Below are 26841 nucleotides of genomic sequence, written 5' to 3'. Positions count from 1 at the left end.
TATACTAATAGTGATACTATAAAAGCTACACGACTGAATAACAGTGGTGAACGTGTACTTCATTGTCTTTGGCTGAAAAGCATTCTCTGAAATATCGCTTCACTATTCCAGAAAGATATTAAGACAGAATTATGACGTAACGCGCTCCTGTCTCAAACCTAAAATTCAGAACGATATATACGGTCTGCTACCATTACACCCGAGGCCTGGGAACGAATGCAGAGTAAGAGGTCAGGGCTACTAAAGGCCTAACAGCTATATGTAAAGTAGGGATTTCATGAGGAATATGACCTAGCCATACTTACCTTACTCAAATTATCCTCGGACGTCGTGTCCTAACCTGGCAGAGAGGGAGGGGGGAAAGGGGTGTAGTACTAGGTTCGCCCTGAGGACAGCCCCCACCCCCGAGTAATTCGCGACCGCTTGCCGTGCATTCTGACCCACCAGGAGAATCAAATCAGTGACTCATGTCTATTTCAGACATGCTTTTTTTTTTTTTTACCCTAGAAACGTCTTATTGTCTCATCCTTCATATCGCTCCTAATCAAATATGTCATAAGGTGATGGTCCAGGTAAACCATGTGAAAGTGTTTGCGCTAAGTGGTAAAGCGAAAAAAAATTTGTACGAAACCCCCATTATTTCGAGTTCTGGTATCATTAAAATGTCATCTGAATTGTGCCTCGATTTAACTTTGCCTCCCATGCAAGTTAGGGCTATTTAAAGCCATGAATCATATTTTGCCTAAGATTTTTAAATGTAGTGCCTGATAATAACTAATATCTATATTTGGAAAAGAAATTTTTATAAACTTATATCCACTTGCACCAAAATAATTTATAAATATCCATTACTATTTCATCACATTACCTTTAAGTAAAAAAAATGGAGTATCTAAAACTATTTATACCATTTTTTCACTTGCAAATGTATCATTAGATTAATTCACAATATGTACTATAGAAGAGTTAATTTTGAATGATTCTGGAGTGTTAAGTTTCAAGGGTGCTATTGGGCTAAACAATGTTATTTCAGTCATTTTCGACGCTCGAGTGTTAGAAAGATTTTACAAACATCTAAAAAAAATATTGGGGTACTAAAGGAAATAACTTAATGAAATTTTTTTTTTAAATTTCCGGGATTTTCATTATTTTTACAGAATTAACGAGCCTAACGAGTACATGTTTAAAACCTATCGTACAAAGAATCTAAAAGAATGAAGATTTAACGTTTTGCTCTGTTGAAACAGTTTATCAGCAACTGTTCTTAACATCTTACAAGTTATAATCCAAAAGTTTCAAAAATATAAATACAGGGCCACTATCAAACTTAGGGATCTATTTGGCCAAATAGTGTTAACATTCCATACATTTCCACATGCTAAAAAAGTTTAAAAACATCTGAATAACGATATTCCATCAATTAATCTAAAACATTTCTTTCCCAAGAGCGGGATTTTGCTTGCAATATTGAATATGTCTAAAAACAGCAAATTTACATTTTAGTTATTTCAATACAGTCCCCTTCAAGTACAGGGTCAGTTGAAAGGAGCAATTCACTTTCTAAATTCCCATCAGATTCCCAAGCTGAAGTATCCTGTGATGGTGCAACTTCTAGCACCTCGATGTCTGTAGCACCAGGTTTCGACCCCAGTTCAGCTTTTTGATTGACTGGATGTGGTAGGTCCTCGGCGGGAACGGCGACATCAAAGGAAAGGCTTTTCCTGCAGGCATTTGCCTTTGATTCTGGATGGGCAGGTTCCTGATTTTCCTCTGGACTTTGGGATGGGCTTTTCTTTTTTCCTGGTTTGGACGCTGGCGAGTTTTGGTATTTCGGCGATTTTGGTGAAGGGACCAGTGTCGAATTGCAGACTGAGCACCAATATTGTCCCATTCCAGGACGATGACTAGGGTACAGAATCACTGGGTCAGAAGTTTGTTCACCTAACTTCTGACCATCATCGAGCTCTTGAGAACATGCCCTCTGAGATGAAGTTGAACCCATGTTAGATTCATCGTGGAAAGGTCGCATTTGACAGCTGGTTGCGGGACAGGACGACGATCTTTCAGTTCCTTTTGACAAGAACTTTGAAGCGCTTGACTTCTTCCATCTCGCCTCTAATTCAAGAGCACTCTGCAAATGACAATCATTAACATATGTCTCGATATAATACAATCATGTGAATAAAACACAGGATTTATCAGCTTTATATAAGCAACAAGAATATGGTTATAGTGGTTGTCGACCATGGTTAACTTAGCGGAAGATTTGAAACATTAGCATTTACATTTTAGCAATTAGTTTTAGTTTTAGGATTATCTTTGAAGTACTTAAGAAATATATACTTACTTTTTTTTCAACCATTATGGTCAGGACAATCACAATTCCAGCTACGCAAAACGATATACCGGAGAACGTCAAACTGGCGAAAGGAGGATTATCCTTCGCGTACGATTTACTTTTGTTCTTTAAGTCTTCGGTGCCGTCTCCTGCATTCTTCAGCGAGTTTGAATCCGATAAATTGTAGTCTGCCTGTATGCTTATTGATAAATCTCCGTTAATGTTACTTGTGGACAATGAATCCTTGCCGCTTTCAGCCGTTACGTTCATGTATGTAGACGAACTCTTTTCAACGAACAGTTTGTCATTTCCCAATAGCCCTCTGGGAGTAATTCTCTGCGAGTCATCCGTTGTTTGGCGTGGGGGAACAGCAATTTTATCTAAGCGTCCGAATTCTATGAACCAGCAGAATACTACGAATATGAGAACAGTTCCAACGATGAAGCTGAAGGTCAGATAGATGACAGTGTCGCGAAGCTCCCTGACCTCCTGCCAGGTGGGGAAGGTGCGGCTCTAAGAGAGCGAGAAAAGGGAAAATTTATATGAATTTATAAATTTTAGACCGTCGAGTCGAGCACTTTAGCCATTCTGCGCTTAAGTCGGTGAAAATAAGGAGCAGCAGTAGCTAGGCAGCAAGATTGATTTATAAAAGGAATAAGATAAAGAAAATTTTCTCTAGAGGTGGAATAGGGAGAACACTCCCAAGTTACTTTAAGTAGCAACAGAGGTATTGGACAGCAAGGCAGAAGAAAGGAAACGGGAATGCAGGCCAAGTAAAAGATTGAAAAGTAGGTGCAGCTGGCGGGCCCCATGAGACTCTACTATCTAACATTTAATGTCTGCAGTGCACTACGTGAGGTTCACTGCTGTACTACCGACCTACGGAGAAAAGAGAAAGTCTTAATTTGAAAACTAAGATTTGAAATCAGTATACAGTATTAACAACAATCATTGGTTCATCGCTGTTAAAAGTGACCACAATCCGAGACAAAATTACTATTAACTCAATACCAATACGTACGAAATAAGAACAGTGTATAAATTTGTTTATCATTTAGGTAGGCAAAAATGAAGTGCAGTCACCAAAATTACTAGAACACTCAAAAATATTGTGATGACAATTTTTGTATAAATGGTGCACCATTAAACATCACTGAGGCTAGAGACATACAAACCTTGATACAAAACAGTATTTTCACAGAGCAGAATATGTAGGCGAAATTAACAAGCAACACCACCACAGTTCCACATGCGGCCAAATCTGACAATTAGAAAACAATGGTTACAGTTAGATTGAAGTCGACACGAATATAATTAAAATAAAAAGTGCGAGAAGCCACATAAGACGGGACTGACAGTATAAGCTCCATATCATAACTTATGAAAATGATTAGGTTTCAGAATGACTATTATAATTATCACTTGCAATCTATACACATTCCCATCAAAACATTGTACGCATGCTGAACAGATGTCTAAAAAATCAAAACTGCTAAGTAGACGATGGTTTAAAGGGAATTTTAAATAAAATTCCTTTCATAATGGAATGTGGGGCATCGCAGAACTTCAATATTGGCAATGACATTCTGGAAAACAGAGGGACACACGGCAAGAGGCATATTCATTTTAGTCAGCATTGGTTCTCTTTTGGAACAAAACTTAGGAAAAATGGCCAAACGCTTTTACACAAGAGTTGCCATTGTTAGAAATAAGCAAGTTTCTATTCCCAGCTGGTTTGTCTAGGAGAGAAAGGTCGTGGTATAAGGGAGATATTTGCACCGTAAATAGAATATCCATGAAATTTTAGAAAAAAAATACGATTGCAGGATGTATACGAGTTTTGCAAAAATGCACCGCTCCCCAACAGCTTATTTGGTTTGAGAATACAACTCTGAACAAAATTAGATCACAAGATGCAGTCCTGAGACTCAAAAGTTTATGGCTGTATAATGTGTAGCAGTAACCTAAAAATCGTGAATTCCTTTGCTGTACTTCTTAAAGAGACATGCAAGCCTCTCCAGTTTTGGCTTTACTTTAGTTTCGGCTTTACTTTCAAATTTAATTTATAAAGTCAACAATTTTAGGAATTAACAAAATAGTAAGTTTCTTAATAGTTCGGAGAGAATCAGATGTCGGACTAAATCAATTGACAGATGAAATATTTATAACATGACACCACGGAGGATCTAGACTGAGAGGGAAACTTGAAGTCGCCAGAGACTTAAAAATATAAACACAGCAGGAAAATATTTGAACAAGGTATTGATTGAACAAGGCGCTCACCGGTGTAAGAAAGTAACAACGACTGTACAAAGTATTCATTACAAATTCAATAAGATCAAGAAAGGCAAGATAAAATTACTTCAAAGTGCTGACACATTTACGATCTTTATACTATACTCGTAGCTAAATAAAAGTATAAAAAATATTTTATGCATATCTAACTCAGCCCAATTAATAATGGACTAGGCCCTTAGTATTTCATGTTCAAAATACAGACACTTCGTTACTAAAAACACACAGCTATTCTATTTCCAAAAAAGCAGTGCAAATCATAAAGTTCTGTTAACACTAAGCAGTACTTTATTTTTTTATTAATAAAACCCTAAAGATAATCTAAACAGAAAATTACTTACGACCTCCCATAACCGTATCTTTGAAGCCATCTCTCAGACTGAAGTATATAACAGTTACGTAGCAGAACTGCAAAGATAAAAGTTTACGAGTCTAAAAACAATATGTTATCTAGAGTTAGTCTCCCGAGATACTAGAGACGTCTTTGTATTACATATTCACATTATTTAGCATAATTACACAAATATCCTCTAGGGTACTTACCAGACTTAATACGTTCATGACAACTAATGGATCACAGGACAAGCAGTGCTGAGGTTTACACCAATTCGTCAAACAGTTCTGGCATTTGGCCCGGTTGCACTTGCGAAGGATATCCATCCTGAAACTGAAAAAAAGAATTAAAAAAACACCAGTGTATTTCATGCCGAGATATTTTGAATTAATCTATTTTCACTAATATCAGGCGTTCCTTTTTGTTAAATAACCGAGTAATAAGACTAGGTAGGGAAACAAGAAGTTTAATTTCCGTAAAAGCTCTAGTATTCTGGCACTGTACGAGAACAACACTTGAAATATAGAAAGAAATTGTTAAAATTATTATCACGCTAATTAGTTGGTTCCGGTATCAGAGTAAAGTAAACATTACCCAGTAATAATTAAATTGCTAAAGTGTATTACCGTATCATTAGTTATGGTACGGGTCTTTCTCGAAAACTTGTATTGCATGTTAGCAATACTCGCATTCCTTATCTAGTGCAGCAACGAATATTCTAGTAACCAACTTCATTTATCCTATTCGTAAACATGGATGGTTTTTAACTCCCAACGGCAAATCCATTTACTGTGTGTAATCTCCGTCCAAAATATAGCTCATGATTGTGTGTGATAATATCAGGCATAAGACAATATTTCTTGCTAACCGCAAGAAATCATAGCAGAGTAGATTGGCGAAAACCATCGCGCACATTAATAATGGTCAGGTGAACAAAAGCAAAGTCTAAATACTATTTCCATTGTGGGCGAAGGATTAAACTGAAGGACCTTGACCTAACAACTGCCCTCGCATAGCAACAAAATTAAGTTTAGAAAATAGTAAATCGTGGGCGTTGTGGTATTTATACATTGTTACCATACGTTCAAACTAATATAAAGATTAAAAAAACCATAAATTATGTTAAAGAATCTCAATTCCCTAAAACAGTAAAAAATAAAAGGAAGGCTACACAACGGGTACATAAATAAATTTTAGAAAAAAAACTTTAACACGTTAATCACCAATGCTGTTAGGAGTCCTACTCACTTTTCATTGATCGCTCCTTCCTCCTCGAGAATGCTTTAGGAACAGACAATATACTCTACCCTACCGCCTGCATCTTATCTTCCATCCTGGAAGATTCGGGAACTACTGGAAAGTCAGCTGTCTGGAGTTCTTCCAAACAACTGAAGAAACCAGTTTGCTTGTTCGTAACAACTGAATATTGCCAGTAGCCTTCTATTTTAAATGTTACTCATTATGATCGTGTGCCCTGACTAATATTAAAGACTGCATGAGATCTTCCATTCCAGAGATGTAAGCTAAGCTTACATATGTTAAAATGTATTACGGGAACCTATTACCCGAACCAGAGTATTACGAACCAGAGAGAGAGAGAGAGAGAGAGAGAGAGAGGAGAGAGAGAGATGCCAAGTTCGAATCAGGAATGGTAGTACATTCGTTTTCATTGTGAATTCAACATTAATGAGCTACTTGTGGTTTGAAATATGAATGTATAACATAGTTTGTGTGTAAAAAAAATATTAACTGTCAGCCTCCTCTCTCTCTCTCTCTCTCTCTCTCTCTCTCTCTCTCTCTCTCTCTCTATATATATATATATATATATATATATATATATATATAATATAATATATATATGTGTGTGTGTGTGTGTGTGTGTGTGTGTGTGTGTGTGTGTGTGTGTTTTATGTATATGTGTGTGTGGGTATTGTAAGGTTCAAAGGATTCCAGTATCTATAAAAATATTAATTTGTCATCGAAATGAATGCCAGAAGCCTTCAAAACACACAGTATTAGGAAAGGGGCCAGGAAAGAGTAGCCATTGAGTAACTTAACCAATAAACAAAATATGTTAGCTCATGTAGTTAGGCTTAGCACATTTTCAAGTTCTACTACTTAGCCATTGCCCTGCTGAGTAGCTCAAGCATCAACTTAGCACTTCACATCTGTTTCGACTTGAAATCGGTGAAATTTAATCTCCTCGGCCTTTGCCTCCCCATAATCTCTGCAGCCTCCCTGATTGGCCGTTGTCCTCTCATCTTGTTATTGAAATCGATTGCTGTTTCCACGACATTCAGTTTATACAGTCCCCTCTAATTTGATAATATTCTTCTCATCAGAAAAAGACCTGAATAGATATGCTGTTGTCGTTGTTTATTTATTAACTCTTACGTTTTACGACACACACACACAGGCAGTCATCTACAGAGAATGAACTGAAAACCAATATGTACAGGTGTATATAATTTTAAATAGATCTAAGGCAGTGACCCCACGCAGGGGTTTAACGAGGCTATCTTTTTTTTTCTACCGAAGCAATACTACACATCTACAAAGTGGGGCTGTTCACGGCAGGATAATGTCCGCTATTGATAATTAAAGGATTTTTCCTGAAACTATCTTTGAACATATCGAAACAACAGCCGTGGTGACACCATATTTGAATACAACCTAGAAAAAATGTGATTCGTCATAAGTAAAACGGTGAACTTGTGCCTTAATGTAATGACTGTACGGCAAATTACTGAAAGACCACCTTAAAATTAAATCTCAATGGTTACTCTAAATATATATGAATAGCACAGGTTGCAATGGAGGTGACGTATATACCAGTTAATAGCATATGTAACCATTTGGCTACAATGCTTATAACTGAATACAGAATTTAAGCATGCGCTGTAGTAACACTACATAAAATCAAATAACTCTGTATTATGTTCATATCGTATTGGTACCGGTGGTGCTACAATAGATCTTACAGAATAAAACAGGCATAGACACATAAGAAGTCAATTGATTGGCTGCATATCATTAAGTATAATATCCAGTTATAATTCTTTTCAATCGCTTGAAAAAAAACCAGTGATATCAATTCGTCATGAAAAGAAAAAAAGTCCATATATTATACTGATCAACATATTTATTCATAAGGGGATGATACTTCTACACTCGATTTTATTGACAGATACACACACAAATACATAAGTTACTAATTATTAGAAAAAAAACCTAACAATACAATACTTTTTGTCAGTGAAAAATCTTTGTTGTTTTGCCCGCCCAGCATTTTCACCAACCCATTCATTCCTTGGACGTGGAAAAGGAGAGAAATCTCACGGATATCCATGAATATTTATATTTTGGGTCACTGCTAGCAAAAGGAAAAGGGGACAAGAGATCATTTCGTTTTTATTTATACGGTCTTTCTCTGCTTGGTACTTGTTCTTAAAAGTTTTTTCTTGCTTCTTGTTACATAAAATAGTTTTTTAAAAGGAATCAATAGTGTTGAGGTATAAATGAATAAGAACTCAAAGATTGTAGACATTGTAGCTCTCTCTCTCTCTCTCTCGTACAGGGAAAGGGACAGACAGATAGATATCCTCGCAAGTTTGTTAGATATTTCATTTAATCTTTTTCTCAACAGCCAGTGATAAAAGTTTCCATTTTTGCACCGACCGTAAGGTCGTCTGATGTGCAAAGGAGAGGAGGAGAAGAGAGAGAGGCAATCAGGTGATGAAACGCTTCTCCCGGATTGCTTTCAGTCGTTAAATACTCAATTCCCCTGAGGTTCCATCGGTGTACCGAGTTTTCGCTGTTAAATCTCGTGTGAAGTAAAACTATTACACACGATTTACAACAGAGGAAACTTTTAATTTTTCTTTAAATCAGTCGCATCCTTTCTTAAGTATTTCTTTCTTTATTATTAGATTACATTACATAAAATTGGTTTTCCTAGTTGTACCAAACAATAAAGGGTTTGCAAAACTTTTTTTTCCGGTTCTTAATAAATTTGGATCCTCGGAAATTTTCCAAAATTAATGTTCACTCTGCTTGATGCACTTCTTTCAACTATGCAGCAACCACGTGTCATCTGTCATAAACCATAAGGTAGTTTCTTTCATCAGTGAGTGTTCATACTTGTTATTATGAATATTTGAATATTTAGCCTTAGGAATTTATATTGCTGTGACCACGCTAATGATTTTTACACCATGCACAGTGGAGAAGATATATTTCTTTTATTTCCCGAAAAGCAGTTGATCTAAAGTAATGCTTGCCGCCCACCTTAATGAAAGAGCTTCCTCTATTATCAAATAAAAAAAAATTATTTGAAAGATGTAATAAAACGTACATTCTTTAAAAAATGGAAAGAGCTATTTAAATTGGTAAGCATAACTATTTAAAGTGTTTCATAGTCTGTTGCTATGACTTTTTAATGTCGTCTTTTGAAAGAATTTCCATATTTTATTTTCATTTTCTCATATCCTTGGAGTTAGCTATCCCCGCTCAGAGGGGAAAAGGCAATATGCTTTACATTTCTCCACTAGATTTCCTTTGGGAAGTTTCGCATTAGAGAACAGTAAAACCATTCCTCTTGTACTTTGCAAAGGACAGGAATAGCAGACTTCTTCCACATACCACGCATATGATTTACATAATGAAGAGGACCTCAGATTAATTCAGTGGCTCTCATTGTTTTATTTTTGTGTGTTTACCGTCCCCCATTAAAGATAGCATTTCGGTTTTGGTCATTGTTTGCAGTACTTTGGGCCTCTTTGGCCTATAGTATGTTTATCTCAAATATATGGAATTTATATTATATATATATATATATATATATATATATATATATACATATATATATATAGATATATATATGTATATATATATACAATGATATATATATACTAATATATAATATATATCATATAAATATAATTATATAATATATAATAAAGATATATAATTATATATATATATCTATATAGGTGTGTGTGTGTGTGTGGTGTGTGTGTGTATGCAAGCTAATGCGAAAAAAAGTAAATTTATATATTTACATGGAGCATTATGTACATGAAACATGTGATTCTCCTTTTATTTATTTTAATGTTTTATTTTCTTCTATTTTATTTTATCTATTATTTTTGTTGCCTTATCAATTGTTTGTTTGAAATGCAATATATTCCTATCCTAGATAATCGTAGGCAGATACCATCTAAAAAGAACTCTTCTGGAATAACTTTTATAAAAACAGCAACAATAATTCATGAAAACCTTTGATGCTCAGAAATATTTACTTCTTTGGCGCAAAGGTGAATACTTGAAAATTATTACTTTAATATATAATCGCACACGATAAGTAGTCCTGTCATATCAAATAGAAACAAAACTTAAAGAATATTTCTAACCAGCGAAGAAAAACCGACTGTGGGAAGACAAGAGCCTTTAATAAACGGCATGTTTATCAATTATTTTGCTGGAGATTTAATTAAATGTAAAGACTATAGCGTAGCATTTTGAATCCGTGAACGTTCGATGGAGACTTTTTTTTTATTATTAATGCTTAACACGAAAGTAACTGGCGAGTCATCTCAAACCGTACGACTCTTCCAGAATTCAGTCTGAAAAGAGTTCAGTAAGAATTCATGAGAAATGCCAGTCACTCATTAGCAAATGCTCCTTTTGGTCTCTCTCTCTCTCTCTCTCTCTCTCTCTCTCTCCTTCTCCTTTGGGCGTATGATTTCAGGCATGAAGAGAACTGAGCTGCTGAAAAGGTTGCAATCGTACGCAATGTTTCAACTTTTCTGGCCGATTAAGTACAAATATGAAAATAGTCTCAAGAACGAACGGAAAGGTATACAAAGAGAGAAATTGATTTTAAAAAAAATGAAAATGTGAAGAATGGATGCAAGAAGAGGTAATTCTTTTGTATGTTGTTGATTTTTTTAGTGAGTCTTTCATCTAAGCTTTATGGAAAATATATCTTTATTCATACTTCAATTTTTGGATGAAAGTGAAAGAAATATCAGCGTTTTGCGTACATTGTTATGCTGCCTTAACAAATACCACGTTTAGAAATAAAATACACTTTGTTCAAAACTTGCCCGATATTTTCGCAACATGACAAGCTCTTTTTATTATGGAAATATTGCTTTTAAAGATTTTTACAAACGGCCAAAGGCAGAGAAAAGTAAAAAGCATAATAATTGGCTAACTTATCAAGTACGAAAAATCCTTTTCTTAATTCATCCTTGGGGGCATCACTGCCCACTGGCCAGTGAAATTGTACTCCTCTCTCTCTCTCTCTCTCTCTTCCGTAAAGTAAAGTGCGTGGCAGTTAATTCTCATTGGTGTATTTTTGACAAACGTTTTCGTCTAAGCCTTCAAATATTGCATATTCCGCTAATACTGAAGAAACGTTATTTAAACGCTTTCTTCTCTTGAACTTGACTAAGCTTGCATATGAAAAAAAAAGGATTATGAGAAAAAGGCAAGAAAGTTATTTAAGTAAAGCTGTAGCAAATGCAAATAAAAAACAAAGGAATTCTGAAATATCTCCGTAATAGGCAATAATTCTTCATTAAAAAATAACACCATGCGACTACAATTTATTGTGCCAGAATGAAGAACACAAAAATGTTAGTTTTTCAAAAGTTTTGATATAGTAATAGTGAGAACTGGAAAGATACGAACGTCAAAGGGACGCTATGAAAAGAAGTTAGTCATTCCTATTTTTATCTTGTCTCTTTCTTTGGGCCTGTCTCTCTCCTCTCTCTTTCTCTTCTTAGGTTTGTAAAATCCCTTCACATCAAAGGAAACGACGAAGCATTTCAAAGCCACCGACTCTTCAAACATCCTACGATAGAATATTCTTACAGGATTAGTGGAAATGGAATAATTATTCAATGGCGATTTTTTTTTTTATCTTTCCCCTGTAGAGGGATAGGGCCATCAGTGCCCCTCACATGTTGAACTGTAGGCGTTTTCTAAAGGATGTTTGTAGCATATTTTCGGCCTCTGACTACACCGTTTTTACTTGACCTACATTCCAGTTTCGTCTTTTCAATCTTGCTGTCCAACCTCACTACTAACTATTACTTCTTAGTGCGACTGTGGTGTTTTCTCCAAGTTCCACCTTTAAATCCATGCACTGGTTTTCCCTTCTTCTCTGGATCACTTTTGTCTTGCTGTCCAGCCACTCCTACTCCTGTTCACTGTCTCAAGAGCTGAATGACCGGAAGTGCCCCAGGGCTTGGTTTGACAGCCTAGATATGATCAATTTTTTTTTTCCCCCTCTTTCCTCGTCTCCTTCCTCATCATGGTTTACTGTTGCTGGAACTGCGTTGCTGGAAATGACACTCTTTCCAGACGACTGATTCCAGATGTGTGATAAAAAAAAGGCTTAAAAAATTTAAAGGAAAAAAAAATGGGTCCGAAAGAAACAGTAAAACCTTGCTTTCGATTTGTTCCAGTAAGGCCTTCCTTTGTTGGCCTACTTCAAGTGTTTATCACAAATTTCTTACGGAAATATATTCACATTTATGTATCAAAATTAGTTAAACTTGTGTCTTGTATGGTTTTTTAAACTACATTTACGAAAATTGTATAAAGATACTGCATTTTCATGAAAATAACGTTGCAATTAGTTCCGAAGGAAAACAGAACATTAAATAATACCATTGTTCCTTATATTGGCAGAGTTTATTTGTGTAAGTTGATGAAAGCATAATTTTCAAAAGTCAATGAACTGGTTAGGGATGACGTATCTGATTGAAAAAAATCATTTGAATGTGACTCATTGCCGTTCAAAATGCGCAAACATTCCCGTGAAAAAAATCTAAAGTCCGTCCAATTAACTTGTAAGGGAAGCTTCCAGGGGACAGACTGCAATTACGGAAAGACGTTAAAATCAAGGAAAAGATAAATAAACACAATAATGATCATGCAACAAAAGGACAGCTACACACAATAGAGCAATATTTGTAACTTAGGTATATTCAGTGGCTATCCGTAATACCTTTTGAAAAATCTCGAATTCTGTTATTAATTAATTAATTATGAATGAAGTTTCAATATTTACATTGGATAATATTTGCAATAATAACAGGTCTTAACAGCATGTATACAGCTGCAATTTATTTCCTCTATTTCATTGATGAAAGAGATGATTGTTTATTAATCACTGAATTATATATACCTGTCGAAGTTCTTTATTAAATGCTCTAATATAACCAAGTCATAAATAATTTAGAAGCTACATCAATAACTATAAAAGGGTTGAGGACGTCAGGCAAACACAGAGAGAAGAGAGAGAGAGAGAGAGAGAGAGAGAGAGAGAGAGAGAGAGACATAACTAAAATCTTAACTTCCCAACAAGTAAAACGGGGTTAAACAGGAAAAGCTTGTGAAAGCATGGCAAGAGCAGAATGTTAATCAAGAATAGGAAGTTGTAATATTGCAAGAAAGAATACTTCGATTGTTGTTCTTACCAGTTGATAGATTAATTTCATTTGTTAAGTTCTTTACCTTCGTAAATCTCTTATTTACATGAGCAGTCTATAACAACGGAAAAGCAAATATAATAAAGATGTATACTTAGTGTTCTTTAAACTTACCCAATAAGTCCTGCCTCTTTTCTGCTAGACATTCTTTCATTTTACATTTCTCTTTTCGCAAGTTTATTTCTGAAGTATGTACTGTAGTTCCATCCAAAAGTTTATAAAGATAATAAAAACAGATAAATCCTAATAAATTATTTCTATGAGTGTTGTAGTGACAATTTTAATTGAATTGAGTTCGAGCTATACGTATAGATGGTCATCAAATAAAACACACACACAATAAAATCCACACATACATACCTTATATATTTGTGTGTATATATTATGTGTGTGTGTGTACACATTTATATGTGTGGAACTAATGAATCCAAGAGCACGTGTCTCGCATAAATAAATTTCTAACTCTCTACGGAATCGAACCCGAGTCGCTCACATGACCCTGGGTAGTCTTATTACAATACACATAAAAATACAAGTTCATTAGGATTTGGAAGTTTTTTTTTATCCTGTAACCATATGCATTTCTCTGTACCTCTTTAAGACTTTTCTGAAACTTAGATTTTATTCCATGCTGGTGTAACTATATTTTTACAAGCTTAAGAGTTTATCTACTTCAATGGAACCTGAAGAAAATAGCCACCGTGGGTTTTGCAAAAAAAAAAAAATAAATAAATAAATAAATAAAAATCCTTTATTTTTTATTTATTTTTTTTACTGTGAGCATCATGTATGTTCCAGACATCGAAATGTTCAAAATCAGGCTTTATTTTTCCCAAGTCGGAGAGGTTTTTTTTTGTGGAATTCTGGACATTTTTTTTCTCTTATATTTTGTCGTCGAATTTTCGCTGACAAGAATGGTCTCGGAAACTTTACCTTTTTTAAACATGTAATGATTACTCACGATCTAGCGTGCCAAACTTCTGTTTAATGCCAATAAGAAGAAAATATTCTTGTCAAAATACTAAAAAAAATTCATGTAGCTAACAAGCGTTGTGGTAGTAGCATGTTACATCAATAAATGCCATTCTTCACAAATAAGCATACAGCATTATACCGAAACCACCGAAAGATAGTTTTATTTTCAGTGGCCTTCATTATACGGTGTTCAGAAAACTCGATTGCGCCGAAGAAATTTCGACACATTTTTTTTCTTGGTGATACCTAACTATAGCCCAGACTGAATATTTGCAAATCCACATTTCAAGACTTTAACATTTGCACCATGATCAGTGATTGATCCTGCTCGCATTATTTCCGCATCCAAAACCTCGTAGTTTCTCGAATTCACCCGAATTGCTTAAAAGGAGGAAAGTTGCTGAACCAGGATAAAAGGGCTGGATGATGATGCCACAGTTCGGTGATGTGTGGAACGGGTCAAAGGATCTCCCTCCTTTTCATGAAAGTCATAGATACATTTGACTTGCTTTTGACTGAACGTATCAAATTTTGTTTTCACTGCGGTAAGGATATTTTCAGATTATGGAGTAAGATAATCATTCTCTCTCTCTCTCTCTCTCTCTCTCTCTCTCTCTCTCTCTCTCGTTCCAGTATTTTTCTTATTCAAGAGAAGTGATTTTGAGAAGGACAAAAGTGATTTCTGTTGAAATAACTTTTTTTATTATTATTATTTGAATCTGTTTCCTTTCCAACCGCCTCTCTCTCTCTCTCTCTCTCTCTCTCTCTCTCTCTCTCTCTCTCTCTCTCTCTCTCTCTCAATATAATATTAAGTAAGTTAACATTTCCGTCTGGTATCATGTCCCGTAATAAAATGACATTCTCTTTCAAGAAAGTGGTTGAGGAAAGTAGTCTTTTTATATGAAAACTACAAGTCACTTTTCTCAAACAGCTACGAGAGAGAGAGAGAGAGAGAGAGAGAGAGAGAGAGAGAGAGAGAGAGAGAGAGAGAGGCAGATTTTAAATCACCATTTTACTGTCATAGAGAATCTATCCAAAAAAAATTTTTTGATGCACGCATGCGTTTGCTTTCGTTTTTGAATTTACTATTTACAAAAGTATACGGGCTTCCATAAGTCTAGCATTATTATCATATTCATCATCAAAAACGTTTTAATTTCTAAAGCTGTTATTTGGAAACTGTTTTGCTTTTTAATGCAGTCAAATTTGTAAACTACCCTTGTAAACAGCCCTTGCCCTTTTGCCTTGACGTTCGTAGACGCGAAATCCTTCTGAGAAAAAAATATTACGAACATTATTTGATTTTTCCCTTCTTTTTATCTTTTTAGAAAACATTATAACAACAAGTCTTCATTATAATTCAAAAGATATACAGAAATGGTCATTTTTCTGAATCGGAAATTGGCTCCTTGGAAACGTTGGAATGGTCAAGAGCAAAGGTTTGGAGCTGAGGCCTGACTCTGAGAATTCTTCCAGTCTCCTCGGTAAAGTCGTTAAGTTAACATTACACAAGATAATATATGTGACGGAAGAATTCCCTTGGAAAGGCGGCGTTCAAGAAGGTAAGATTGTGTCGTATATTTTGGTGTCCACGCTAGCTTTTTAAAGCCGATGATCGAATGTCTTATAAGGGGACTTGAGAATATTTTGAGCACTCGTGCACAGTCATAAGTTACCGGTGTATCATAGTGTTAGTTTATGAAATAAATTTAATATATATCTTTACGTTTTCTGTAGTTCTTAACTAAATAAGGGCAACTTTTCGCCGTGTTTAATACTAGCCCCCGGGGACTAATCTCAGTCGACCCCCCAAAAATAACTAAATTCTTGATAAGTAACCCAAATACTATTGGAAACTGTAATTTCCCAAGAAATACTCGACGCGGAGTTATATCTAGATCTACCAGGGTAACTTTGTGCACAACTTTGTCTAGCTATACGAATTCATGCATTGAAGAGCTAATTTTGCAGGTTAATTTTAAAACTTGAACGGTCTCTTAGTTAAGCAAACTGTTTGGCCTTAATATTCTTTGTTGTTGGCTTGTATAAAACTTCAGTAGTACGTAGAATTGCGTGAAACAGGAGGATGGGACGAGGTAAATATTTGTTAAAAAAAACATGAACGTGTGTATATATTAAATATATACAGGGTTTTACACATCTGGTACTTGAGTATAAATTATCAAGTAAAAGTCAAGAGGCCATTTTAGTGAATGATGAATGAAATATTATCAATTTTCAAGGATCAGATCGGCCAGTTAAGGGGGCAATTGAACTTAACAAGAAATGCTGAGAACAATTGTAAAAATTGTGTAACCTGACTGGTGGTGCTCTTGCCCCCATACCCTCCCTTAAAGAAAGTAAAGCAAGAGTAACTTATAAGTTAGGATACTAACCTAACCTAATCTAACCTACCTAGTAGAACGTGTTACCGTAACCTCCCTTAGGGAGGGCAATCTTAAAGTGTAACATATAGGTTAGGATACTAACCTTACCAACCTAACCTAACCTAGTAGAACATGTTACCTGACCAGGGGGCTCCATCCCCTGTACCCCCCCTTACATAAAGACAGTCTTAGAAGCGTAACATATAGGTTAGGATACTAACCTAACCAACCTAAACTAACCTAGTAGAACATGTTACCTGACCGGGGGGGCAGTAACCCCCCTTACACAAAGACAGTCTTAGAAGTGTAACATAAAGGTTAGGATACTAACCTAACCAACCTAACCTAGTAGAACATGTTACCTGACCGGGAGGGTGGAGCCCCCCCATACCCCCCTTACATAAAGACAGTCTTAGAAGTGTAACATATAGGTTAGGATACTAACCTAACCAACCTAACCTAACCTAGTAGAACATGTTACCTGACTGCGTACCCCAACCCCCTTACATAAAGGCAGTCTTAGAAGTGTAACATATAGGTTAGAATACTAACCTAACCTAACCTAGTAGAACATGTTACCTGACTGGGGTCTCCACCCCCCCTTTACATAAAGACAGTCTTAGAAGTGTAACATATAGGTTAGCCCTTAAACGCTGAATGGACGTATTAAACGTAGAGTCAAAATGTCTCCCGTATGCTGAATGGACGTACCATACGTCGACTCAAAATTTTTTTTTTTTAAATTCGCGGAAAAATACTTATAGGCCTACCAGCCGAAAACTTTTGAATCACGCGCCTTGGGGGATGCTGGGAGTTCACGGATCGAGGTGTTGTTTTGTTTACAATCGTTACGCAGGCGCGCAAGCGCGAATTTCTTTCTTGCCGCACTAAAAAGTATCTGACACATCTCGGAAATTATTTCGTCACTTTGACATAATTTTTGTACCATTTTAAATTAGCCGTTACATGGAGTATTACATATGAAAATGTGCGCATTTTTATGTAGAATACAACATAAAAAATACTCATGATTGTAGCTTTTATCAGTTTTGAGATATTTTTACATAAATAATGATAAGTGCAAAAAATTTCAACCTTCGGTCAACTTTGACTCTACCGAAATGGTAAAAAAACGCAATTGTAAGCTAAAACTCTTATATTTTAGTAATATTCAATCATTTACCTTAATTTTGCAACTAATTGAAAGTCTCTAGCACAATATTTCGATTTATGGTGAATTTATGAAAAAACTTTTTCCTTACGTCAGCGCGGTAACTCTTCCGAAAAAAATCATGCATGCGATTGTGGTAATGTTTGCACCATTTTAAAATTAGCAGTTACATAAAGTTTTATATATGGAAATGTGCGCAATTTCATGCACAATACAACTAAAAACAACCCATGGTTGTAGATTTTATCAATTTTGAAATATTTTCATATAAAAAATTATAAGTGACAAATTTTTAACCTTCGGTCAACTTTGACTCTACCGAAATGGTCAAAAAACGCAATTGTAAGCTAAAACGCTTATATTCTAGTAATATTCAAGCATTTACCTTCATTTTGCAACAAATTGGAAGTCTCTAGCACAATATTTCGATTTATGGTGAATTTATGAAAAAAAAATAACATTTTCTTTACGTCCGCGCGGTAACTTCCGAAAAAATCATACGTGCGATTGTGGTAATGTTTGCACCATTTTAAATTAGCCGTTAGATAAAGTTTTATATATGAAAATGTGCGCAATTTCATGTAGAATACAACAACAAATAATTGAAGGTTGTAGCTTTTTCCATTTTTGAAATATTTGCATATAAATCAAGATAAATAGAAAAAAAACCACGTTCGGTCAACTTTGACTCTACCGAAATGGTCGAAAAAACGCAATTGTAAGCTAAAACTCTTAGTCTAGTAATATTCAGTCATTTATCTTCATCTTGAAACAAATTCGAAGTCTCTAGCACAATATTTACATCTATGGTGAATTAAAAAAAAAAAAAAAAAAAAAAAAAAAAAAAAAAACTTCCCTCCGCGCGCGGATTCTCCGCCACAAATCTCCGAAATGCGTATGTCCCATTCTCGGAATATTTGCTCCATTTAATATTAGGCATTTCATAGAGTTTTATATATGAAAATGTGCGTAATTTCATGTAGAATAAAACGAAAAATATTTGAAGGTTGTGGCTTTTCTTATTTCTGAAATAATTGCATATAAAATATATATCTATAAAAAATCGACATTCGGTCAACTTTAACTCGTCAGATATGGTCGAAAACTGCATTTGTAAGCTAATACTCTTACAGTATAGTAATATTCAATCATTTGTCTGTATTTTGAAAGAAATTGGAAGTCTCTAGGACAATATTTAGAATTATGGTGAAATTTTGAAAAAAATATTTGTTTACGTCCGCGCATTACGAATTCATGCATTATTTTGTGATAATATTTTCTGTGTTGCTTTTATCGTTTTACAATGTGTTATATACCAAAATTATTGCAATTCAGTGTACATTACAACGAAAAAAAAAAGTAACTTGTTACCTTTAACCGTTTTGCGCACAGCGCGATTTGAGTACAATTATATATGAAATTTCGTTTTTGCGCTATCATATATCGCATTATTTATATATGATGATGATAATTTTTTTCATTTTTGATGGTTGCATACTAAACTTCAGCCAATGATAAAAAAAAGGAGCCAAAAATGAACTCTTAATCTTGAAAACTAAGCGCACTGTGATTTTTTGAAAAAAATATTTTTTCCGCTTCCGCGCTCACTCTGAAACACCTCCGGCACACGGGAGACATTTTTTTTTTTTACCACTTCGGCGTTTAAGGGTTAGGATACTTACCTAACCAACCTAACCTAGTAGAACATGTTACCTGACCGGGGGGGCAGAGGAACCCCATACCCCCCTTACATAAAGACAGTCTTAGAAGTGTAACATATAGGTTAGGATACTAACCTAACCAACCTAACCTAACCTAGTAGAACATGTTACCTGACCGGGGGGGTAGGTAAAACAATCTAAGAAGTGTAGCATATAAGTTAGGATACTAACCTAACCTAGTAGAACATGTTACCTTACTGGGGGACCTCTGCCCCCCTACCCCGCCTTGCATAAAACCATAAAAACTCTTAGAAGTGTAACATATAGGTTAGGATTCTTACCTGACCTAGTAAAATGTATGACCAAGGTCGGGGGGGGCATCCCATACCCACTTGAGAAAGATGATATAATATGAAAGTAAATATAATAAGTAAAATGTTATTCAAGAAATTGTTATGGATCAGAAAGGCAAGTAAAGGTGAGTATAGAAAAAAGAAGGGAAAAAAATGCATGTGTAATTTGGAATGTCTAAAATGTTAAAATGTAATTCCATCAATTTTCACGTCGACAAAAGGTCTCGAAACGTCTTAAAACCTCCTCCTAGTCCCACCCCTCAGGAGACTTTAAGGGGCATGCCCTCAATTGTAACGTAATATTGTAAGATATATAGGGCAACTCTATGAAGCGAGAACTAGTCAGTGCACATATTATACAATACTATGATATACGGAACCGAAATAAAAGCTTGAAATAATATTACACAATTACGAAACAAATGAGTTAAAGGAATATATGTAACAATGCATGAATCCCCCAAAAACCTCCTGTCGCAATGTGAGGTTAATAATGCAACATGATTGGTTAAATACGTGTACCCGCCACCAAAACCCTCATCATTTATCTCCTTAGGCCGGCCACACACGTGCAGTTTTAACTGACAGTTATAACTGTTCAGTTATAACTGACAGTTAAAACTGCACGTGTGTGGGTATCTCAGTTGCTCATTTCGTCAGTTCAACAAAACTGTACAGTTAAACTGAGACAAATGCAATGTTCCATATTTTTAACTGAAAGGAGTAACTGAACTGAGCGTGTGTGGGGGGATTCGTAACTGTACAGTTCTCAATTTCTCATTTCTACAGGTGGTAGCGGTGAGTACAGTTTGTTGAGATAGCACGTAAACAAAGTGAAAGCAACTTTTGGTACAGTTCCAGTCATGTGCAAATAATTGAGAAAATCAATTGGTTCTTCACTTAATTCCTTTAATAATTTAATATCAGAACATTGATTTTGCCTCAGTAACCACTTTTTGCACCACTGTTTACGCTTTTTAGTTTTATTTTTTCTATTTGTTTGTAGCATTACAAAGAATACATCGAGAGCACAAGATCGTACTTCTCGGAATCCATGGTAAAAACTGAGGGATTGAACTGTGTGTGTGTGTGCATTTCATTTTTAACTGACGTCAGTTTAAACTGTCAGTTATAACTGCACAGTCATAACTGTCAGTTAAAACTGCACGTGTATGGCCGGCTTTAGGAAGGTTGTGTGCGAACTGCGAAACAAAAGCTCCCTTATATCATGGCGCATGCCATGTCTGGGGTAACAAGAGTGGATAGGATCAGAAATGACTACATAAGGGGGTCAACTAAGGTGGTGGAAGTATCAAAGAAAGTGCAGGAGGGGAGGCTGAGATGGTATGGACACCTGTTGAGGAGAGATGAGGACCACGCTGGGAGACATACTATGGGAGTGGAGGTGCAAGGAAGAAGAAAGAGAGGGAGACCAAGAAAGAGATGGAAGGACTGTGTGAGAGGAGATTTACATGAGAAGGGAATTGATGAGGCAGAAGTGCAAGATAGAAATAGATGGAAACGGCTCATCCGAAACGGCGACCCCATATAAAAATGGGAAAAAGCTGGGAAGAAGAAGAAGAAGAAGATATCATGGCGCATGCGCCCTAGGATTGGCGCATGCATAGTAGGATTCGGCGTCGTAATAGCAGTAGTAATCAGTGGATTTGGGGTATGTAACGGCTCCATTATCGGATTATTTATCGCTTTATTTCATCTTGTATTTCGGGTTTCAAATGTCATAAATAAGAGGAAATAACACTAACACGGCAGAACCTTCCCCAAAGTGTTTCACCCCACCCAAAACCCCGCATTCCCATCGGTCTCCCTTACCGTAGGATAGTTAAATGGAATAATTCTCCCAACTGTTTTACCCCACCCGAACCCTGCATTCCCATCGGTCCCCCTTACCGTAGGATAGAGTTCAAAGGTACATCACAGCTTAATTACAGCCGGCCGAAAAAATGTTACTTTAAATTCTTGTTCAGGAGGTAAAACTGTAAAGGAAAAAGTCACCTGGCATAGGTCTAGTTCGCCGCGTACAACGGCTTATATCTACCCAGAGGAAGCTATGAGATGAGTTTATGTAATCAGTTAGCGGAAGAATAATCCGGAAACTCGATCACCCTTCCAAGTTGTACCTAAAACACTACTTCTCGGAGCGGAGACTGCTAAATTTCACTGAAAATACTGCCTTTCGGCATCCATACTTAAAGAAATCGGTGCGCTTTTGATAGTGCATATTAAAGGCAAGCGTCAGGGAAGTAGAGTGGGCAAGACCGAAGAATGTGTTAACATTCGCTGTCACTGAAGTATATCGCTGTAAGTAATTGTACTATATAAAATAAAAATAAGTAGTTTTGTCTAAGATTCCCATGGTTAGTAGATTAAAAACAGGATAGCGAAAAATATTTCTTGAACGGTGGTTTAGTTATTTCATAAGCCATAGCGATATAATTATACCACGTAAGGTTAGTTTCATACGAAGTGCAAGACATTATTCAAATATATGTAACTCAGACTAAAGCATAAATTTTGGTGCTATTGTAAAAGATAGATAGCTAGGAAGAGCTCATAGAACGATGGACAAAAACTAACACTATCCATAAATAGCATCGAAGGAGTTGCTGAGGTAGCTGGGATTGGACACCCATGATTTGTCTCGCCCAGTTGCCTTGCCGTCTGTCTAAGAACCTTAGGCATAGTAAAAGCAATTAGAAATACGAAGACTAAAAAGTTAGTTTATTATTAAAACTCATTGGCTAGAGAATGGGAAATCTGTAACAACCTTATTCTCAACCCCAACCACTCTGCCACCACTACCAACCTTCCCCAAACCACACACACAACAAATATTGCCCTCCGCCACCAACCTTCCCCAGCCGCCACCCCAGTGAGTTCGCACAACCAGTTTTCTTCGTTCGTTTGTTTGTTTGTATAGTGCTTTTACGTTGCATGGAACCAGTGGTTATTCAGCAACGGGACCAACGGCTTTACGTGACTTCCGAACCACGTCGAGAGTGAACTTATATCACCAGAAATACACATCTCTCAATCCTCAATGGAATGGGTGAGAATAGAACCCACGACCACCGATGTGGGACGTTAATACCATACCAACCACGCTCATTTGGTATAGTCTGACATGGAGGAATATTCCCTTGGAATGACTCGACTGGTAATATGAATATTGATATGAGAGATTAATCCATCATGAACAAGAGTACTTAAGGTTCTCTCGTTTTATCCCGAATCTCTCTGTGATAGGAACAGGTGAACAATCATATGTGCAACTTAATTCTTGTATGTGAACTACAAGAAGGGCACACCGCGAGGTGGGGATCAAATCCCCGTGACTGGACGTGCCCACCACCTGTTTCATCTCGCAGGGTGTTCATTTTAGTTTTTTAGGGTAATAAGCATAAGTGTGTGAAACTGACATTTTATGAACGTGGTGTTGGCTCAATATGTGACTATTGTAAACTCTTAACATGTTAGGGGACTTTTGAAAACATTACACCTAGATTATTCAGTGTAGTTGTACAGGAATTAGTTTTGAGAAAACATATTTAAATGAAACCAATGTCTGATTTAGGAAATGGTCATTTCCTTGAAATGATCAAAGAGGAAAATGTATTCTTTGTATAATTGCTCTTCCGTCGCTTAATGTTTATAATTTATTCGTATTCCATCGGTTTTTAGGGCAAAATTGTGAACGGGCTGGGCGCCGTAAGTCCAGACGGTCCTGTTCCCACCTTTTTAGCTCACTAGCTCCGTTAACCCATATTAATTGCCCCTGCTCCTGTGTACCTTCCTGCTTTCTGTAAATAAGTCACGTTACCTTTTTTATTAGAAAAAATAACCAAGTTTCCTTATTCTGGTTGTAAGAGCTTACTAGTTCTCACCGAAGTGTCACGTCCCAACATTGAATTGGCTAATAAGCTAAACATTTATCTGTACGATTTTTCAAATACAGAACGATTATCATTAACAGTAATTTTGGTGGCGTATTAGTTTTCAATTTGGTTGTCAGTGTTTGTAGATTTGGACATAATAGATATATTCAGTAACATCGTAAAAAGTTTAATATTATAAAGGTATGTGGGATTCATCTTTATAACGTAAAAAACAGGCAACCTGGTGTGGCATCTCTCAACATAATAAATCTGATAACTAAATCTATCAAGCAAAACGCAACAGTAAACATGGAGCTTCTACCGGAAGATTGGAAAACTGTGAAGTACTTGCCGGATAAACTATTCTTAGCGAAAAGACAGAGATTTGTAGTTGGGAGGGAACGCAATTGTGTATATATATATTATATAGTATAGGGAAGTGTTAAAATCTTGGGCTTGAATCACTTATCATGAAATGATGAAAATTCTTATTATTGGGGCAGTTGCTTTTCATAGGATAATCATCCATTGTTTTGCAGAATCTGTCGAAATTCCCGGCAGATGACTTCATACATATCAGCATATTCAGCCCTTATTATAATTATAAAAAAAAAAATTAAATTCTTCGTGTGTTGAAAAGCAAAAATGTAATAATACGCTTGTTTTCCGTTACGAAAATACCTTTGCTTTGTGTGACTATAGGAACTTGGTTAATGTATGAGTAGCTATTGTAAAAAATAAATTAGTTGCGAATTAATTAAAATAGCGTACGTTCTCGAGTGATACCATCGTTTTTGGTTCAATTGATTTCAGCGTTGCTATAAATTAACTTACTAGCTGCGTCCCAAGATTAAACAATTCGCCTGTCTGAAACTTGTTCGTGCCTGAAAATACGAAACGAAGCTTGGTTGGCAATGTGGAGTGTTAAAGAATATAATACCGAATGTTAAGAATCCATAACCTCAGGAGACAGAATTCCTGAATTTCAGTGTTTTTAACTAGTCTTCAATAGATGTAAAAAAATTCACGGGTACAGTTACAGCGATATCTATATGCAGAAAGCTAGCAGGATAAGAGAAAACACTCGCAAAAGTTCACTGGAGGAGCCGAAGTTGTCTGATAACACATTACCGTATTCACATGAAACTGCTGGTCGAGAATCAAATATTCCATTTAAATATAAGTATGTACTTTCATAGGACTCTTCAAGCTCTAATTTGACAGGCTGTCGCCAAATGCTTTTCTCGCATAATAAGAATACGTACAGGAGAGGCTAATGTTGATATTACTACAGCAGTTCTTCCTGGATATTGATGCAAGTGTCGATAGATCGGTTAGCTGTAAATCAAAATGGGTAGTCCAATGTGTGTATTTCTACAGAGGGGCATAGCAAATTTAAATCTATGCTGACAACGAAGGGACATAGCAAATTTAAATCTATGCTGACAGCGAAGGGACATAGCAAATTTAAATCTATGCTGAAAGCGAAGGGACATAGCAAATTTAAATCTATGCTGACAACGAAGGGACATAGCAAATTTGTCTATGCTGACAACGAAGGGACATAGCAAATTTAAATCTATGCTGAAAGCGAAGGGACATAGCAAATTTAAATCTATGCTGACAACGAAGATTGCAAACAGTGGAAGATACTAGTTTGTTATATCTATCAGCTAGTTTTTATTTATGGTGTTAGGTGAAATAAGTGGTGATATGGGATGGAAAGGTGAAATAAGAGTGCTGATATGTGATAAAACCATTGAATACATGCAGCTAGCAAAACGCAAGTTAATAGATGGCATAGACTTAACACAACTAGATAATATACTAACTAGAAAATTTATTGCACCATATTGCATAGAGTATCACGACCCGCGATAATTTAATCAGTTTAAATTATTGGTGTTGATAGGACGTGCTATTCCAGGTAGTTACAGGATTGTTATACATTTGTCTCTGTTGTCCTTATAGTCATTTAGGGATTTGATGCGTATCCACAAGGGCGGGTAATTGCCAGATTCTAATGTATACAAGGATCTGCGATGAATTGCTTTTAATAGGCAGTACCACTGAACTAAAACATATCCTTAGATTGAAAATAAAAGGTCTTTACTTTCGATAAGTTGCTTTTGTCCCATTCCTCCGTATATATTTGTTAGTACACACTTTCAAAGAATCGTAGAATATTCTACTAAAACACTGAAAAAAAGAAAAATCGATTTTTTTTATATTTTCATTCGTCCTAACATGAAATTGGTACAGCGTTAGAGCAATTTTGTAGTCTCTACAACCAGCATTTTAAATGCATCTTGGCTCAGTAACTTTGGCAAGGTAACTTTAACCTGGTATTTACAAGAACTACTTTAACTCTAGTATGCAGTTATTATATTCGAAAAGAATTCGTTTAGGCTTGTCCTTGGATACTTATTTACATATTGATGTATTTATTGTTAAGACTTGCATAAGAGCGCTTAACTGCATTAGTAAATGTTGTCCTAAAGGCCATAGCATTTTGGAGATTCCTAAGTCCCACAGTTGATAGCAGGCAGTCGATCACTGCTGGGCTTTAAAGCAGGGAAGGTGGGAACTTGGAATGGAACTTGCAGGGGGCTGTGATCGCAGGCTGTTCATAAATGGGTCGGTGAAGAGAGGGTGAGATGTAATACAGTGAACATGAAAATTGACAGGAGTGTGCTAGATAGTTAACAAAAATTTATGATTTACATGGATGAGCACTGAAGTCCCAGTTTATGTAAGAATTTTCAGCAGTAAAATCGAACATGGGAGTCCAAATTTATAATTTGAGATTCCCAGGAAATAAAAGCAATAAAAATTTTCTTTTATCTTCTGAAGTTAACTGAGGGCAGACTTAATTTCTCATTGCAGCGAGTCATCACTTTTAGAATGCTATCGTAAGTTTGTACCCC

At 35.9% G+C, this 26841-nt stretch overlaps 1 protein-coding gene and 1 long non-coding RNA gene across 3 annotated transcripts in view; one reads left to right on the top strand and one right to left on the bottom strand.

Moving 5' to 3' along the window:
- Positions 1-1112: 1112 nt before the first annotated feature.
- Positions 1113-6347, bottom strand: LOC135216299 (uncharacterized). Of its 2 annotated transcripts, none has more exons than XM_064251469.1 (6): positions 6216-6347; positions 5177-5300; positions 4975-5041; positions 3514-3599; positions 2348-2851; positions 1113-2131 (listed from the first exon to the last, which is right to left on the bottom strand). In XM_064251469.1, the coding sequence occupies exons 2-6, from the start codon at positions 5291-5293 to the stop codon at positions 1493-1495; spliced, it is 1413 nt and encodes a 470-aa protein (XP_064107539.1). In that variant the 5' UTR covers positions 5294-5300; positions 6216-6347; the 3' UTR covers positions 1113-1492. The 2 variants fall into 2 exon arrangements, with proteins under 2 accessions (XP_064107539.1, XP_064107540.1); XM_064251470.1 differs by having other exon boundaries at positions 5177-5294; positions 6216-6274.
- Positions 6348-15817: 9470 nt separating this feature from the next.
- LOC135216286 (uncharacterized) overlaps positions 15818-26841 on the top strand; it is a 103597-nt gene continuing 92573 nt past the window's right edge. Inside the window, exon 1 of the long non-coding RNA XR_010314846.1 lies at positions 15818-16008. This is a non-coding gene — a long non-coding RNA (uncharacterized LOC135216286). The remainder of the gene's footprint in view (positions 16009-26841) is intronic.

The sequence above is a fragment of the Macrobrachium nipponense genome, chromosome 6, assembly GCF_015104395.2.
Source record: "Macrobrachium nipponense isolate FS-2020 chromosome 6, ASM1510439v2, whole genome shotgun sequence".
In the NCBI taxonomy this organism is placed as follows: Eukaryota; Metazoa; Arthropoda; class Malacostraca; order Decapoda; family Palaemonidae; genus Macrobrachium; species Macrobrachium nipponense.
This window is presented reverse-complemented; position numbering and strand designations above follow the sequence as displayed.